Below are 17556 nucleotides of genomic sequence, written 5' to 3'. Positions count from 1 at the left end.
TTTCCCATCCCCCATGCCATCTTAGATTATTTAGTGTTCCACCCTCACCCTGTTAATTATTCTTCTGATTACTATAATAGTGAATATTATAATAGTGAATAGAGTTCACTACAGAGAATTAAACATAATATTTCTCTACAAAGGAATACAGATAATTAGATCTCACTGAGGCCCTTAAAAAGGCAAATTTAAAAATTATAAGTTTTCTTTCTTTCCCCTCTGTATCTTATTTACCTTTTCAGGTTTCTCTCGATTTTTGTGGTTGGATATCAAACTTTCCATTTAGCCCCGGTCTTTTCTGTGCAAATACCTGGAATTCTTCAATTTTGTTGAATGCCCATACTTTCCCTTGGAAATATATAGTCAATTTTGATGGGTAGTTGATCCGTGGTTGCAGGCCCAGCTCTCTTGCCTTTCTGAATATTGTATTCCACGCTTTGCGGTCTTTTAGTGTTGAGGCTGCCAGATCCTGTGTGATCCTGATTGTTGCTCCTTGATATTTGAATTGTTTCTTTCTGGCTTCTTGTAAGATTTTTTCTTTTGCTTGGAAACTCTTGAATTTTGCAATGATGTTTCTTGGTGTTTTCCTTTCTTGATCGAATGCTGCAGGTGTTCTATGAATCCTTTCAATGTCTATATTGCCCTCTTGTTGTAGGACTTCAGGGCAATTTTGCTGAATTATTTCTGTTAGTATAGAGTCCAGGTTTTTATTAATTTCTGGTTTTTCTGGAAGACCAATTATTCTCAAATTGTCTCTTCTAGACCGGTTTTCTTGGTCTGTCACTCTCTCATTGAGATATTTCATGTTTCCTTCTATTTTTTCAGTCTTTTGGCTTTGTTTTATTTGTTCTTGTTGTCTTGAGAGATCATTAGTTTCTACTTGCTCAATTCTAGCCTTTAGGGATTGATTTTCGGCTATAATCTTTTGGTTTTCGGCCATAATCTTCTGGTAATCGGCCATAATCTTTTGGTTTTCGGCCATAATCTTCTTGTTTTCGGCCATAATCTTTTGGTATTCCTTTTCAATCTGGTCATTTCTTGTGTTCAATTTGCTTATCAGTTCATTTGGTTTCTGAGCCTCGCTTTCCAGCTGCAAGATTCTACCTTTTAAGCTGTTATTTTCTTGCCAGATCTCTTCCATTTTCCTCAAAATCTCAGATTTGAACTCGTCCATAGCTTGTGAGGAGTTTTCCTTATTTGGGGAGGGTCTGGATGGTTGTTTGTTCTCCTCCTCTGTTTGCTCGGTTGTCTGGATTTTCTCTGTGTAGAAGCTGTCGAGTGTTAAAGACTTCTTTTTTTTGTTATTATTCTTTCTCTTCTGAATTTCCTGTAACTGGTTAGCCATCATTAGCCCAGCAGCTTCTCAGGTTTATCCTCGCTCTCAGTGTCTGTCTGAGATCTATTGGCTCCTGAGGTCTGAGTTCTAGTTTTTTCCAAGGTCAAGCCCCCTGGTGAATTCCCTTGCTTGATTCTCTGCAGGAGGTTTCTTTACAAGTCTCAGGGCGCTGCTCCCACAGTCGTATACCCGTCTGCACTGGTTCCCCACTTAGGCTTTAGTTCCTGGCTGTGTTTGCCTCCACCCACACCTCTGCTCAGCCGGCACCCACGCCTCTGCTCAGCCGGCACCCACGCCTCTGCTCAGCTGGCACTCTGCGCGCCCAGCGTCCACTCTCTGCTCCCGCGCGCTCAGCTTTCGCGTGCATTCTTGACTTAATGGGGTCCTAAGTCTTGCTGCTCTCAGGAACAGGTCCCGGAGCTGCTGATGACTCGATGGGTGCCCCAAACTTGCTCTATTTCTTTTTAGCTGGGTTCGAAGCTATAGGTGAGTGTGGAGGGGGTGGGGGTGGGGCGGTTGCTCAGCTCGCGATTTAAGGAGAGCCCTTTTTAGCCTGGAAATGTCTCGATTCCACGTACCTTCCACGCTGTGCCCTGTTGTGGGGTTCCTCCGTTCGTCTGGACTTGTTTTTATGTCCCCTTGAGGAGTTTTGTGTGTTTCGGTCAGGAGAGGTTAAGAGCTGCTTCTTACTCTGCCGCCATCTTAACCCGGAACCTCCAGAATTGTTTTAAAAAATAAAACAAATCCGACAATATGTTGTTTACAAGAAACACACTTAACAATAAGAGATATACATAGAATAAAAATAAAGGGCTGGCGCAGAATATGCTATTCTCTAGCCAATACAAAGAAAGCAAGAGTAGCAATCATGTTCTCTAAACAAAGTTAAAGCTAAAATAGATGTAATCAAAAGAGATAAACAAAGAGAGTATATTATGTTAAAAGGTACCATAGATAACAAAGCATTAACAATTTTAAATCTCTATGCACCAAATGTTATAGCATCCAAAATTTTAAAGGAGAAATTAATTCCAGATAGGAATACAGGAAAACAATAATAATAATAGTTGGGGCTTCAATCTCTCCTTCTCAGAACTAGATAAATTTAACCAAAAAATAAATAAGAAAGAAGTCAAGGAGATATAAATAGAAGCTTAGATGAGTTAAATATGATAACTATCTGGAAAGAATTGAATGAAAACAAAAAAGAGTATACTTTCTCAGCGGTACATGGCATTTTCACAAAAATTGACCATATATTAGGGCACAAAAAATATTATAATCAAATGTAGAAAAGCAGAAATATTAAATGCAACCTTTTTAGACGATAACACAATAAAAATTAAATTTAAAATAAGGCCAGGGCCATACAGCTAGGAAGTGTCTGAGGGCAGATTTGAACCTAGGACTTCCTGTCTTTAGGCCTAGCTCCCAATCCACTGAGCTACCCAACTATCCCTTAAAAATTTTAATCTTAAAAGAATGAGTAGGTTAAAGAACAAATTATTGAAACAATCATTTAATTAAAGAGAATGATAATAATGAAACAACATATCTAAACCTAAGAGATACAGCAAAAGCAGTAATTAGAGGAAAATTTCTATCTCTAAATACTTATATTAATAAAATAGAGAAAGGAAAGATTGATGCATTGGGAATATAATTAAAAAACTAGAATAAAAACAAGTTAAAAATCCTCAACTAAGCACCAAATTAGAAATTCTAAAAATTAAAATCAAGATCGATAAAATTCAATATAAAAAACCTTTGAATTAATAAATAAATCTAAGAGGTAGTTTTATGAAAAACAATACAATTTTAAAAATCATTGGTTAATCTACTAGAAAAAGAGAAAAGAAAATCAAACTTCTAGCATTAAAGATGAAAAGAGTGAATACGAAGATGAAAATTAAAGCAATTATTAGGAGTTATTTGCTCAAGTATATGAAAACAAATTTAACAATGAAGGAGAAATTTTAAAATACCCCTCCAAAAAAAAACAAACTACCTAGACTATCAGAGCAAGAAAAAGGATAAACGTATTTAAAAAAAAAAAAAAAAAAACAAGTTGAACAAGCCATAAATTAACTTCTTAAGGAAAAAGCACCAAGACCAGATGGATTTACAAGTGAATTCTACCAAACATTTAAGGATCAACAAATTTCAGTATTAAACAAATTATTTTAAATAACTGGCAAAAAAGGAGTTTACAAAACTCCTTTTATGAAACAAATTTGGTGTTGATGCCTAAACCAGGAAGAGCAAAAACAGAAAAAGAAAATTACAGACTAATCTCATTAATGAATATGGATGTAAAAATCCTAAACAAAATACTGGTTGGGAGACTAAAATGTTATTTTACAAAGATAATACATTGTGACCAAATAGTATTTATACTAGGAATGCAGGGATGGTTTAATATAAGGAAAACTAAAAAAAAAAATATTATTAACAATGAAAAAAAATATAAGGAAAACTATCAACATAATTGATACTATCAGTAACAAAAGTTACAAAAACCATATGATTATATCAATAGATGCAGCAATAGGCTTTGACAAAATACTATACTCCTATTAAAATCACTGGAAAAGGGGGCAGCTGGGTAGCTCAGTGGATTGAGAGCCAGGCCTAGAGACAGGAGGTCCTAGGTTCAAATCTGGCCTCAGACACTTCCCAGCTGTGTGACCCTGGGCAAGTCACTTGACCCCCATTGCCTACCCTTACCACTCTTCTGCCTTGGAGCCAATACACAGTATTGACTCCAAGACGGAAGGAAAGGGTTTAAAAAAAAATCACTGGAAAACTTTGGTATAAATGGATTTTTTCTTAAAATGATATAAAGCATACCTAAAACTATCAGTAAGTATTATCTGTAATGGAGAGAAGCTAGAAGCCTTCCCAATAAGATCAATAATAAAACCAGGATGTCCATTATCACCAATATTATTATTTCACATAGTATTAAAATGCTAGCAGTAACAGTAAGAGAAGAATAAGAAATCGAAATAATCAGAATGGGCAAAGAGGTAATAAAACTATTTGCTCATGACACAAAGGTATATGTGGAAAATCCTAGAAATTCAACTAAAAAGTTAGTTGAAACTATCAATTATTTTAGCAAAGTAGCAGGATATAAAATAAATCCACATAAATTTTTAGCATTTTTAGATATTACTGACAAAGTCCTACAAGAAGAAATAGAAAGAGATATTTCATTTAAACTAACCACAGATAGGGGGCAGCTGGGTAGTTCAGTGAATTGAGAGCCAGGACTGGAAACCACAGGTCCCGGGTTCAAATCTTCCCTCAGACACTTCCTAGCTATGTAACCCAGGGCAAGTCACTTAATCCATATTGCCTAGCCCATACCACTCTTCTGCCTGTTCCAGAATATTTATAGCAGCTCTCTTTTTGGTAGTAAAGAATTGGAAATTGAGGAGATGCCCATCAATTCCGAAATGGCTGTGCAAATTGTAGTATATGATTGTGATGGAGTACTACTGATTTTTAAAAACTTGGAAAGAACTATATGAGATAATAAACAATAAAAATAAGTGGACCCAAGAGAACATTATACACAACCACAGAATTAATGCTGAAAGAATAAACTGTGAATGTTACCTCCAGAAAGTGAACAGAAAGGTGAAACATGAAAGGCTGCCTTGAAATATTTTGTGATATGAGGAGGGGAGGGAAAGGATAGGATGCTTGTGGATGGGATTTGTTATGTAGAAATGAAGAAAAGTAAGCTAAATATATAGGAGATTTATGATTTCATTTGAGTACTATCTTCTTTTTCTTTATATATGGAAATGCTTCTTTTGTTAGATTTCATAAAATTTGGAATAATTTAAAAAAAATAAAAAAAACAGTGCAAGGAGCAGCTAAGTGGCTCAGTGGATAGGACTCCCGGCCTGGTGTCAGGAGAACCTGGGTTCAAATTTGACCTTAGACACTTCTAGCTGTGTAATCCTGGGCAAGTCACTTAACCTCATTTCCCCAGTCACTTTTCTCTCTTAGAGCTGTTACTAGGATAGAAAGTAATGGTTTAAAAAAAAAAAAAAACTAATGCAGCAGTAAGGATAGAACAGGATAACCCAAATGTGTAGCAGACTCAGTCAGCACAGTGGCATGACTTCTGATTGTGTTCAGTGGGATGAATCTCACAGGAAGTGGTGGGGAAGGTGGACGGTTGGCAGGATCCTGGGGTGCGTTTTGGAAGTAGATGAATGTAGATAAGCGCAGGAGCCAGAGGCCTCCAGGGGAAAAGACCGTGGTGTAAAGTTGGCCGGGCTCCCTGTCAGGTCTGGATTTCGAAAGGAGAAGCCCAAAGCCAGAGCAGTAATTATAACCTGGGAAAGCGTGGAGGGCCCGTGGGGGATGACAGGCAGAGCCGCAGCCTGTCCCAGCGATGGGGAATGGGGGGGCATGGCCCGGGGCAGGGCAAGGATGCAGATCATGGACGCGGAGGGAGCCGGTCCTGTGAGGCTCGTCCCAATGCCCATGTTGAAGTCCCCTCGGCTGAGGCAGGCCGGGAGAAGAGGAAGACCACGTTTCTGTTTCCTGTTTGCCCCTGTTGTCCATTGCCTGCGTACAGCACGAGGTGTACCACCGCTCCCACATGGTTTGACACGTGGCTTATTACCAGTGTTTGTTTACACTTCTAAAAATTGTTTGGTAAATGCGTATTCTTGGCTCTGAAACCCTAACTGCTCCGAGTTCCTTCCCTTCTGTGTGTGTGGGAGTGTGTGCACACGCAGCGTCTGCGCTTAGGTAAGTCCGCATACAGAGAGAGCGCGCAGTGTCTGTGTGCCTGCACGTCTGGGGAACCCCAGCTACACGTGTGTGCCCGTGCTTGGGCAGAGAGAGGCGTGGGGTGTATGTGTGCATACACATGCAGAGTGTGTTGGGTGAGAGACAGAGAAAGGGTACACACACACACACACACACACACGCACACACACGCACGCACGCACGTATAGAGAATTTGTGTATTAAGGCAACTTGGCATAAGGGACAGAAAGATAGCCTCAGAGCCACGAGGTCCCGGGGCAGGCCTCAACTCTATCACATTGACATTGTGTAACTCTGGGAATGTCAGTTATTTCTCAGGGCCCCAAACTCCTTTCTAATTCTGTAAGTTGCAGAATAAATGCCTGTCGGTATGGGTATGGGCTTTTCCTCCTTGGAAACTCCTTATGCCAATGAAATCCCAGTGAGAAATGAAAGAGATTGTTAATAAACGCCTGGCACCTTTTCAGACCCTACAAGAAGACTCTGCTTATGTTGATTCTGTTAATTGATAACAAATAGTCTAATATTAATACTAGAAGAGCCAAGTGGGTCAATGGACACAAAAATTTATTTTGAAATTAAAATTTTCATCCTATTATTTGTATTTTCTTTGCCTTATGGATTTTTTTAAATGACCTATTTCAATTGGCACAGGTTGATCCTTCAAGATATTTTTTATTCTTAAATCTCAGTCCTTCTGGTGTTCATGCACAGGACTGTAAGCAATATCCTGCTTCATTTGGCTCAGTTGACACTTTGCTAATGTTTAAAGCATTTCCCCTTGGGCAGCAAAGAAGTTAGAAAATCACAAGAAAGAAAGGTCAAGGCTCCACTGAAGTGTCTAGAAGGGGAAACACTGTAGGTAGTCCCTCTTGAAGAGGAACATGCTATGGACGCACCATTTCTCTTTAGTGATGGTAATAACAAAGGATATTTTTGAAAGCATCGTTCTAATGGGAATTGATTTTTTCCCCTGTTTAAAAATTTGTTTTCTAATATAAATGTCAACTCTGTTTTGAGCTCTTCACCATTCACTTTTCAGGGGGTTGATGGTATCTTCAGTTATTTGTAGATTCATTTATAGAAAACTGACTTTTAAAGTAAAAGGCCAGAGACCTCAAATAGCAGAGTGAATAGGAGCAGAATAGCCCACCTCTCATACAACTACTTTGATAATTATGAATAAAAAGAACACCAGACTGAATAATGGCCAAGTAATCTGAGGAGAAACTGTTGTAGGTGCATTTTTTTTCCTACCCAAGTCTCCATAAGGAGATAGTTAGAAGCTTGCAAGCACTAGGGAGGGTCCAGCCAGGAAAGGCTGAACCAAGAACGCAGAGCTTGAATACTGTACAGTGCGGGGACCAAGAATAAACTAGGGAATCCTGGAGCCTATTCTGACCTCAGCCTAGGGATTGGGAGCCTTCAGGGCTCACACTAAGAAAACAACAATCAGTCTATGAAAGCAACCATTACAGATTGGGCTGCACTGGAACATCCTTAAAGAACCTGTCACCTTGATACAAAGAAGTTGTGGCAGGTCCTCATACATGTCTGTATTAGGCCCAAAGTAGGCCTCACCACTCATTTCAATACATAAAACATGGCCCAGACACAAAGGCACATTCAGGTAGTAAAGCTGGAAAAAAGAGTAAACAAAAGAAAACCCCAGTGATAAAGAAATTATATAGATCCAGGCCTGCTCACAACCCAAACTCAGAAGTGAGGTAAGAAAGCCTGGCTTTTGTGTATAACTAATATCAAATTGCTTACCTTCTCAGGGAGAGGGGAGAAGAAGAAAATTTGGAACTCAAAATGTTAGAAAATGAATGTCAAAAATTGTCTTTACGTGTAATTGGAAAAAAAATAAAACATTGCTGGTAAAGAGAGAGAGAACCTTAGCGGCCTCTTTAAGCATTATATTCTCATGGTGAGAGAAATAACAAGTGTCCCCTCCAAATCCTAATGTCTTCAAAGGCAATAGAGGAAGTAAGTAAAACAGAGGTCCTGAGAGTAATTTTTCTGGGGTTTAGTGGTTTTGAGAAAGAGAAGGGAAGGAAAAAAATATACTAGAGAAGGAAGAGGAATGAAGGAGATAACTTACTATCTGAGGTGCATCAAAGAACTATGCAAACACAGTGAAAGGGTTAGGAGAAGTAGGTTTATACGTGAACCTCACTTTTGTTTCAGCTGACAAAGGAGGGTTAAAAACATACTGTATATACCTACACATACGGATTTGAGAGGAGAAATACATCCAACCCAATAAGGAAGCATGTGGGAACAGAGAGAAGGGAGATGGGATGAAGAGAGAGAGTAGATTTATGGAGCGATTAGACATTAGCAAAACAAATTCCAACTTCAGAGAGTAGATCTGAAAGGGGAAAAGAAAAGTAAGAACATGAGATCAAGGGGCTGGGTGAAGAAAAGAAAGGAGGAGAGGAATGGAAGCAGATCCCATCAAATAGAGATCACTAGTGTTGAGTATACTTCTAGCTCACCAACTTTTTCTTTGGGGAGAGAGAGAGAGAGAGAAGAAGAAGAAGGAGGAGGAGGAGGAAAGAAAGAAAGAAAGAAAGAAAGAAAGAAAGAAAGAAAGAAAGAAAGAAAGAAAGAAAGAAAGAAAGAAAAAGAAAGAACCAAGCGAAGGAGGGGAATGGGGAAGAAAAGAGATGAGAGGAAAAAAGTAGAAGAGTATAGGAGTTCAAGTCCAGCATCTGCCACTTCACTTCAACATTTGTTAAGCTGTTGTCCTCATTTCTCTTAAGATATTTACACTTCCATTTATTTATCCCTCCAATCCATCCAGAATCATCATTTACCTATGAAAGTAGCCACTTTGTTTTTCTGCCTGACTTTCAAGCCCCACAAACCAGCGTGCCACTCTGTCTTCCAAAACTTTCTTGTTTTCATTCACTGTCTGTGCCAACCATGCTAGGCACTGAACTGCCCCTGAACATGGATGTCGTTTGGTGTATTTGGTCAAGTTATCCTTTCTACCACCTGTAAAATTTCTCTTCATTCTTTAAAGGTTGGCTCCCCTAGAAACCCTTCCCCCATTTTCTCTTTGATACCCTTTCAGGCCTATTTCTTGGTATATTTTAGCTATCTGTATGTTTCTGCTGGCCACCATAGTGCTATGTAGCCTGGAGGTGCTTAATATTTGCTGTATTATAGTATCAAAAGCTTACTGTGTACACAGTGCATAACGACTCCAGGAAAATGATTGTCTCAGAACTTGTGTTCTCATCTGTTAAGAGAAAGGTAATATTTGTCCTCACCACTTCAAAAGGTTGTGTTTGGATCAAATGAGAAAATATTTGTGAAAGCAGTATTTAATTAGAAAGCTGCTGGCATTCATCTTTATTATTTATTTTATTTGGCTATTGACTGTATTTTTGTTATCCCACACTATCCGCCTTCCCCAGGCTTAGCTTGAATTTAGATCTTTGATGCTTTAAAACTTTTGACGTATGAAAACATATACTTGTACTTTGGGAAGGTTACAATGGTTTGTAAACCTAACAAATAGAGCAGCAGAGGCCCAGGACTCTAAATAATTTAGCCTAAACTAGAAAGTACAATGATTGCATTCAGAGAAAAAGAGAGGAGTAACCTGGTCTTTCCCCTCTGTAGCTGTCAAAGAAAGGGATGTGCTGCCCTCCTGTGGAAGGAGCCCGCACGGAATGGCCACCTCCATCAGAACTGGTGGAACTGATGGTAGAGTTTCCAGCTTGAAGGGAACTTGGGGATCATCTGCAAGATCATCACTTCCAAGAAGAGGAAGCTGAGGCGTAGGAAGGCAAAGAGATTTTGCTGTATTACGTGGACGATGAAGTAGTAGAAACAGGATTTGAATCCTTTTTGATCTCTGACTCCACACCAGGGCTAGGGCTTTTTCCATAGCTTCTTCTTGATCAGGTCAACTTTTTGTTACCTTAGGGCTTATTAAAGGGATTCTTCATGTCTCTGATTCCTCATCTCTAATATAGGGGGGATAATATTAGCTCCACAAAGTTGTTATAAGGGTCCATGTTTCATTTTCATACTTTATTCTCCTTATTTTATGTGAGGAAACTGGAGCTCAGAGAAGTTGACCAGAGTCCTACAGCTAATCAATGAGTAGTCAAGCCAGCATCCTCCCCTGGGATGCCTACCTGACTCCATGGCCAGTGTTCCCTTCCCTCTTCCATGTGTTTCTGTCTTATAAATGTAAGCTCAAGTAGAATAGACTCAGAAGCACAGAGTCACTACTGGCCTTAATGAATGTTGTTGTTACTCAGAAGACCCTACAAGAATTCTCCAAGATTGTCCTTGGATCCATTTCTCATCATTCTTTTTCATTTACAAAGCTGGGAATTTGCCCGCATCTCCAAGCCTTCCTTTGTTAGGCACACGAACAGGAAATGAACTGGTGATCCCCACACTAAGTTATTCACTGACTTAGCTGAATGGTCTCCTACTACCTGGTTCCACTGATTTGTTTGTTTGTTTGTTTGTTTGTTTTAATAACAAATTTCCACATGAGTTTTCTGAAGTTATATAATCCAAATTGTTTCCCTCTCTTCCTCCCTCCCTGCTCCCAGAGCTGGCAAGCAATCTAATCTGGGTTATACATGTATTATCACACAAAACATGTTTCTATATTATTCATTTTGGTAAGTGAATAGTCTTATAAAACCAAAACCCTAAAACATAAACCCAGATAAACAAGTGATAAATCATATGTTTCCATCTGCATCCTTACTCCAACAGTTCTTTCTCTGGAAGTGGATAGGATTCTTTTTCATAAGTCTCTAAGAATTGTTCTGGATCATTATATTGCTGTTTGTAGCAACTCTTTCACATTTGATCATTCCCCAGTATTGCTTTTACAATGTTTTCCTGCTGCTTCTTATTTCAGTCTGCATCAGTTCATGTAGGTCTTTCCAGCTCTTTCTGAAATCATCCTTGGTTCCATTGATTTTTTTTTTCATTTTAATTTTTTTTAATTTTTTGAATATTTTTCCATGGTTACATGATTCATGTTCTTTTCCTTCCCCCCACCCCCCACCCCCTAGACTCCCTCACCATCCTCCCCATAGCCGACACACAATTCCACTGGATTTATCCACTGATTTTTTTAAAGATGATGTTACACTATGATGATGTAAGAAACAAAACATCAATTAAAATTATTATAAAAGAAAAGTTATAGATCCAAAGATTTGGAATGATTATTAATGTCACCCAACAATTAAATTCAATAGACCTTGGTCTAGTGTTGAACACTGATCACTGATAAAGGTGCAAAGAAAACATGGCCCAAGGGCTCACATTGTGTTAAAGCAGGGGTTGGCAATGTATGGCTCTTGAGCCATATCTGGCGACTGGCCAGTCCTGGCAGAGCCCCAGGATGTGCCTCAGGGGGCCCTTCAGCCCCTGCCCCATATTCCAGCACCTTCCGCCTCCATCTTCCTCCTTCCGTAGGCATTTATGGCTCTCATGGCCAAAAAGGTTGCCAACCGGGCAAAAAGGTTGCCAACCGTTGTGTTAGAGGAATATACCTTATCTATAGAGATGTCAATGTGACAAGCCTAAAAGAATCCAGACAAAATGCTATAGAAAAAGTTGAGAAAGGAAGGAAAACACTTTCAACTAAGATGACCAAGGAAAGTTTCATGGAGGAGGAGAAAGCAACTAAACTCTGAGTTTTATAGGAATAGGAGGACTACCATGGGAACACAATGGGGGGGGGGGGTTGCATGCCAAGCACAAGGAAATGGCTTGTTTAAGTGAGATAAAAGCATGATGAGTTTTAGGTGTAGCAGGAGTAATGTGAAATAAAGCTGGAGAGGTAGATTGGAGCCAGGTTTTGGAGGGTCCTCCCAGGCTAAGGAGTTTGTGTTTTATCCACTCAAAAGGAGAGAGTCATTGAAGTTTGAGGAGCTGGGAAGTGACATAATTCACAAAAGTTAATTCAACTAATTTTGCTGCCTGAACTCTGCCCTGGATTTGGACAGGATATTTTTATGACTTGTTCCCCCACCTTGAATCTGGTGGATTGTGGGTGCCCACTGTTTTTCAGGATAAAAGGTTTAGATAAAAAGGATAGACAGGTAGCAAGAAAGAGAGAAGGGGTTATTCAGACTTGTTAGGAACTCCTTTGGGAGCATATGGCATTCTTTTTCATTTTATAGTATATTATTTATGCTCAAAAGCATGTGAAGAAAAAACTGAGATATTAACTAAAGCATACACAACAAAGCAGGCGGCACCCAAGATGGCATGTTTCAAAACAAAACATGATGAATTCGCATCTGCTGTAACTTGCCAGGGCTCTCTGCCAGTTAGAAGGAAGGATATCTTGGGGTTCCTTATTGACAGAACCAGAAACACTCAACCCAGGACCCTTGGATTGTGCCACAGATTTCTCCCTAAATTGAGGGTTGCTAAATTAGGCCAACTCATTTTTATAGTTCTTGGAACTTTAGAGTTGGAAGGGGCCTCGGAGGTCATTTGGTCCAACCCCTGAGAACTATGAATCTCTGCAACAGAATCCCCAAGGAGGGAATGGCCTTCAAGCTTGAAAAGGAATTCACTGCCCTTCCTTTGCAAACAGCTTGTACCATTTTCAGACAACTCAGGTTATTAAATTCTTCCTTATTGAGCAAAAAATCTTCATCCTCTTCATTTCCATCTTGTAGTTAGTCCTTCCTCCCTCTGGGACAGAGAAAAAACATCCCTCTTTTCCATGACCCAATTTCCAAATGGCCAAAGGGAGCCCAGGAGCCCACCACCTTATCTTCTTCATGATAAAGATCTATACTTCTCTCAAAGGACCCTAACAGGGTATGGTCACTTCTCTATGGCTGACCATGCCCCAGACTATGAATGTCATTTCTAAAATGTGACATCCAGAACTCAGCACACAATATCAGCAAGGGGCTAATCAGTGCAGAGGATTCAGGAGGAGCTTATGGGTCTTGATGCCATCAGCTCCAACTACCCTACAGTTTTCCCTTTCACATCTCCAGGGTGAGGGGCACAGGACTCCACCATCTGGAAAATGCTCATCAATTTTTTTTGGCCCTCCCTTCATACCAGAAAAAAAGTCTGAAATTTTTCTTCTTTTATGGAATGTTTATGGTACCATATTGTAAATTTTGGCTGAGTATGCATTTCTAAGTTTTTAAACTTTTTCTGTGGTATCTGCAGTTTCCACAAAACTCTCCCCAAATGACCATTTAACTTCTTATGCTGAATCAAGATGGGGAAAGTCATGATGTAGAGGGGATAACTGGGTTGTTAAAAGCAGCGGCGCGGCTCTAGGGATACCTGAAAGCATCCCATTGAGTCCAAGAGCTCTGCCTTCCTAGGACTAACTTAATATGCTTTCCTTTCTTGACAGGAGCTGATTGACATTAAGATGCTTCAGTGCAAGAGAGTTGTCAATGGTAAGCACAGAGTTCCTCTCAGGCTCGTTTGGGATGTTTTCTGTTTCATGTTCAATTAGTGCTGACAAGTTTTAAATTGCCTTCTGTTCTTTCTTTCCTTTGGGAATGATTTTGAGGTAGTGCCTAGAGGTAGGAATACCTGAACTAAAATCCAGCTCCTGACACTTACTAGCTAGCTATGTGACCCTGGTCCATTCATTTCACCTCTTTTTTGCCTGTTTCCTAGTCTGTAAAATGGGGTTAATAATAGTATCTACCCCCTAGGTTTGTTGTGAGGCTTGAGTGAGATAATAATTGTAAAACACTTAGCACAGTTTCTGACACATAGTTAGTGCTATATAAATATTTATTCTTTTACTCTTCTCTGATAAATGCCTACTTCTTTGTGGGAATGGCCAGCAGGCTCCCATTGTGTTTATTAATAGAGGACTTTTTCATTTTTATTTTTGTATTTTAAATTTCTGTAGGAGCAATCCAATTTCTTAAGGTGTTGATAAATATACAAAATACTGGGGACATCTTTCATTTGTAGATTTACATATTTTAGGAAGCACTGTTTCATGACTAGGATGTGGATGCATTTTATATAGAATTTTCTATTAAGAATGGTCTGCAGGGCAGTTAGGTAACACATTGGATAGAACACCAGGCCTGGAGTGGGGAGGATCTGAGTTCACAACTAGCCTCATTTACTTCCTAGCTATATGATCCTGGGCAAGTCACTTAACCTCAATTGCCCAACCCTTGTCAGCTTTTCTGTCTTAGAATTAACATTAAGACAGAAGGCAAGAGCATTTTTAAAAAGAGAGAGAAAAAGAGAGAATGATCTGTTATAGCTTATCAACAAGTTAATTGTCCAGTTTGAGGTTTCTACCTTGATTAGCATCATGTACCCATCCTTGTGGAATCTATGTATGCGTAGGAAACCTAAATTTTTTTTCCGTTTAAAACTATGCCTTATTTTAAGAATATCCAGCATACAAAAACGGTAATTTACAAAATAGATAACATGGGGTGGTTGTTATAAAAAGCTCATCATAGGCTTTCATTAACAATTGTTTCTCTCTGTTAAAATTTTATTTAAATGAACTTTTTTAGGAGAGGCATTGTTATATAAATAGCTCTAATCAAGGCAAAAACTCTTCTACTTAAACTAATAAGCTTCTCAATAGGAGGCTAAACAAAGCCATATAACATTCATCACATTTTTTGAAAACTCTTGATGTACAAGACACTATGTTACATGCTGTGCGGGATATAAAGATGAATGGCGCACAGAGCCTCCCCCACAGGAGCTCCAAATTGTTCTTGCCTGTGGTTGACTTTAGCCAGAACTCTCTGTATCTGTGATATTTATGTACTGATTGGAGTTAAACTTTAAAGGATGGGCAAGAATTCAACAGGCAAAAGGGAAGAGAGGACATTCTCAGCACACAGGACAGTCTAAATAAAGATAGCAAGCAAGTGAGAGGGCCCTGGAGGGTAGAATGCCTGGTGCGGGATAGTGTGAAATCTGCAGGCCAGACCAGATCGTGAACAGCTACAAAGAATTGAGTAGAGGGAGAAGCACTGACATCTGATGGAATTAGGAAAGGCCAACTGGAGCAAGTATTACCTGAGCTGAGCCGTGAAGAAAGAGATGGAGGGAGAAGGGAGAACATTCCAGGGATGAATCAACAAGCATTGATTGAGCACCGCTCCAGTGTAGTGCATGCTGGGAACACAGTTACAAAAGGAGCCAGTCCCTGGCCTTAAAGAGCTTCCTTGAATCAGTCAGTCAATAATCATTTGTTGAGCACAGCCGTGTAAGGAGCTCACAATCTAAAGGGATAGAGAGACAAACAAGCTATGCTGTATTGGAAAAATTAGTAAAGGGAAGGCACTAGCATTAAGAGGGGTTAGGGAAGGTTTCCTGTAGGATTTTAGATGGCACTTGAAGCTTAGGAGGTCAGTAGGCAGAGTTGAGGAGGAAAAGAGCATTTCAGGCATGGGGAAGAACTAGAGAATGTGCTCAGAGCCAAGAGATGTTTGTGACATAGCCAGGAAAGAGGCCAGTGTCCCAGGATTGAAGAGTTTGTGTTGGGGAGTAAGGTGTAAGAAGTCTAGAAAGATAGAGGGGAGTTGGGTGAAGGACTTTGGATCCCGAGGAGAGGAATTTGTTGGTGACCTTGGAACGAGCCCATGATAGTTATCAGTATATACTTTATATATATGTTTACAAATGAGTAAATACAGAATATATGCAAAATAAATACAAAGTGGGGGGAGGGGACACAGCATTAACAACTTAGGAAGAGGCCTCTACAGGGAGATCCAACAAGTAAGAGGTGAGGAAGGAGGGAAAGCCTATATCTGAATGAGTGATGTGGGAGAAAACCATAACTAGTTACACCTAAACTATCAGTGAAGATGAAGAGATGGAAGTTCTTAGAGTTTTAATATATTATGGAAACAGAGAAGGAAACCTCTTAAGACAGAAGGAAAAAAGTTTCCAGAGACGCTTGCTTTTTAAAAAAATTTTTAATGGAAGAATGCCAGAATCAACAATCTAAAAAAAAAAAAGACCTAACAGGAACAAATCCTTCAAACCATTGTTTTAAGTACATGTGATTCTTGGGTCCTAACTTGGACTAAAACACACTGGAGTCAATTTTTTTTTCTTCCAAGGAATCAACATAAGATATCCTCTGGGCATGTACAATGATCAGTATTGATAATGATGATCAGAAAAGATCTGAGTCATCAGAAAAGGTTAAATGCAATTGATAGTACTATTGGCCACATATAGAGAAGAGGATTCCTGGCATGGTAATTCCCTCTACATTCTCAGTTCAGAATTTTCTCTGCTTAGTGCACAAACCCTGGGGACCTGACCTGAGGCTAAGTTAGAGCCTACACATAACCTCTTCCAACCACTTCATTTTTAGAGGAGGAACTGGAGTCTCAGAGAAGTGAAATCAAATCAATGAATTAACATTTATTAAGTGCCTGTGTGCCAGGCATTATGATGCTAAACACTGGATTAATCCAAGATCATACAAGCAGTAAATAGGTCCTCTGACTCCAAATGCAACCTGTTTTCAGTGCCCCTAGAAACACGTTGCTAGTAAGTGCCACAGATCTTCTGAGCCTTCCTTCCTCTAATAGAATTATTATAATGATAGCACTTCAACACTAATAGTTACCAATGCTCCTGGGGCAAATTTCAGTTATCAATCACTAAACATTTATTAAGCTCCTTCTGTTTGCCAGACCCTTTGCCAAGGACTGGGGATACAAAAAGAAACAAGACAGTTCCTTCCCTCAAGGAACTCATAGTCATGGAGGAGAAAACAAATAAATATATAGAAACAAGTGCTCTATAAACATGGAACGACCAAGAACTGGCACAAAGTGAAATAATAATAATAATAATAATAATAATAATAATAATAATAATAATAATAATAATAGAAATATGATGGTCAGCTGTGAAGGACTAAAACTTTATCAGCAGCCAGTCTCCAAGATAACCATAAGGGACTCGTGATTGAAAATGCTCTCCTCAGCCAAAGAAGGAACTGTTGGAGTCTGAGTGCAGAACAGAGCATGACAGCTTCCATTTTATTTCCTTCATGAGATTTTTGTTTGTGCGATTGTCCTCTGTCATGACATGAGCAATATGAAATATGTGTAATGTGAAAATACTTATTTAACTTCTATTGGACTATTTAGCTGGGGGGGGGTTATTGGAGAAAAGGAGGAAATTTGAATCCTGAAATGTCAGAGAACAATTGTCAATAATTGTTTCTACATGTAACTGAAAAAATCAATAATTTTTTTTTAAAAAAGAAGAGGCAAGTGAGAGGAGCAGCTAGGTGACTTAGTGGATAGAGAGCTGATCCTGGAGACAGGAGGTCCTGCTTTCAAATGTGGCACCAGACTCTTCCTAACTGTGGGACTCTGGACAAGTCAGTTAACCCCCATTGCCTAGCTCTGACTGCTCTT

The 17556-nt window shown here is 39.3% G+C and overlaps 1 protein-coding gene across 1 annotated transcript in view; it reads left to right on the top strand.

Annotated features, from left to right (window-relative positions):
* The window catches only part of DUS2 (dihydrouridine synthase 2), a 65393-nt gene that overhangs the window by 21675 nt on the left and 26162 nt on the right, over positions 1-17556 (top strand). The window contains exon 3 of the mRNA XM_044663209.1: positions 13524-13569. Within this exon, the coding sequence (XP_044519144.1) occupies positions 13524-13569 (46 nt within the window). The remainder of the gene's footprint in view (positions 1-13523; positions 13570-17556) is intronic.

Source organism: Gracilinanus agilis, chromosome 2, assembly GCF_016433145.1.
Source record: "Gracilinanus agilis isolate LMUSP501 chromosome 2, AgileGrace, whole genome shotgun sequence".
NCBI lineage: Eukaryota > Metazoa > Chordata > Mammalia > Didelphimorphia > Didelphidae > Gracilinanus > Gracilinanus agilis.
The sequence above is the reverse complement of the archived record's forward strand: the minus strand, read 5'-3'. Positions and strand labels throughout refer to the sequence as shown.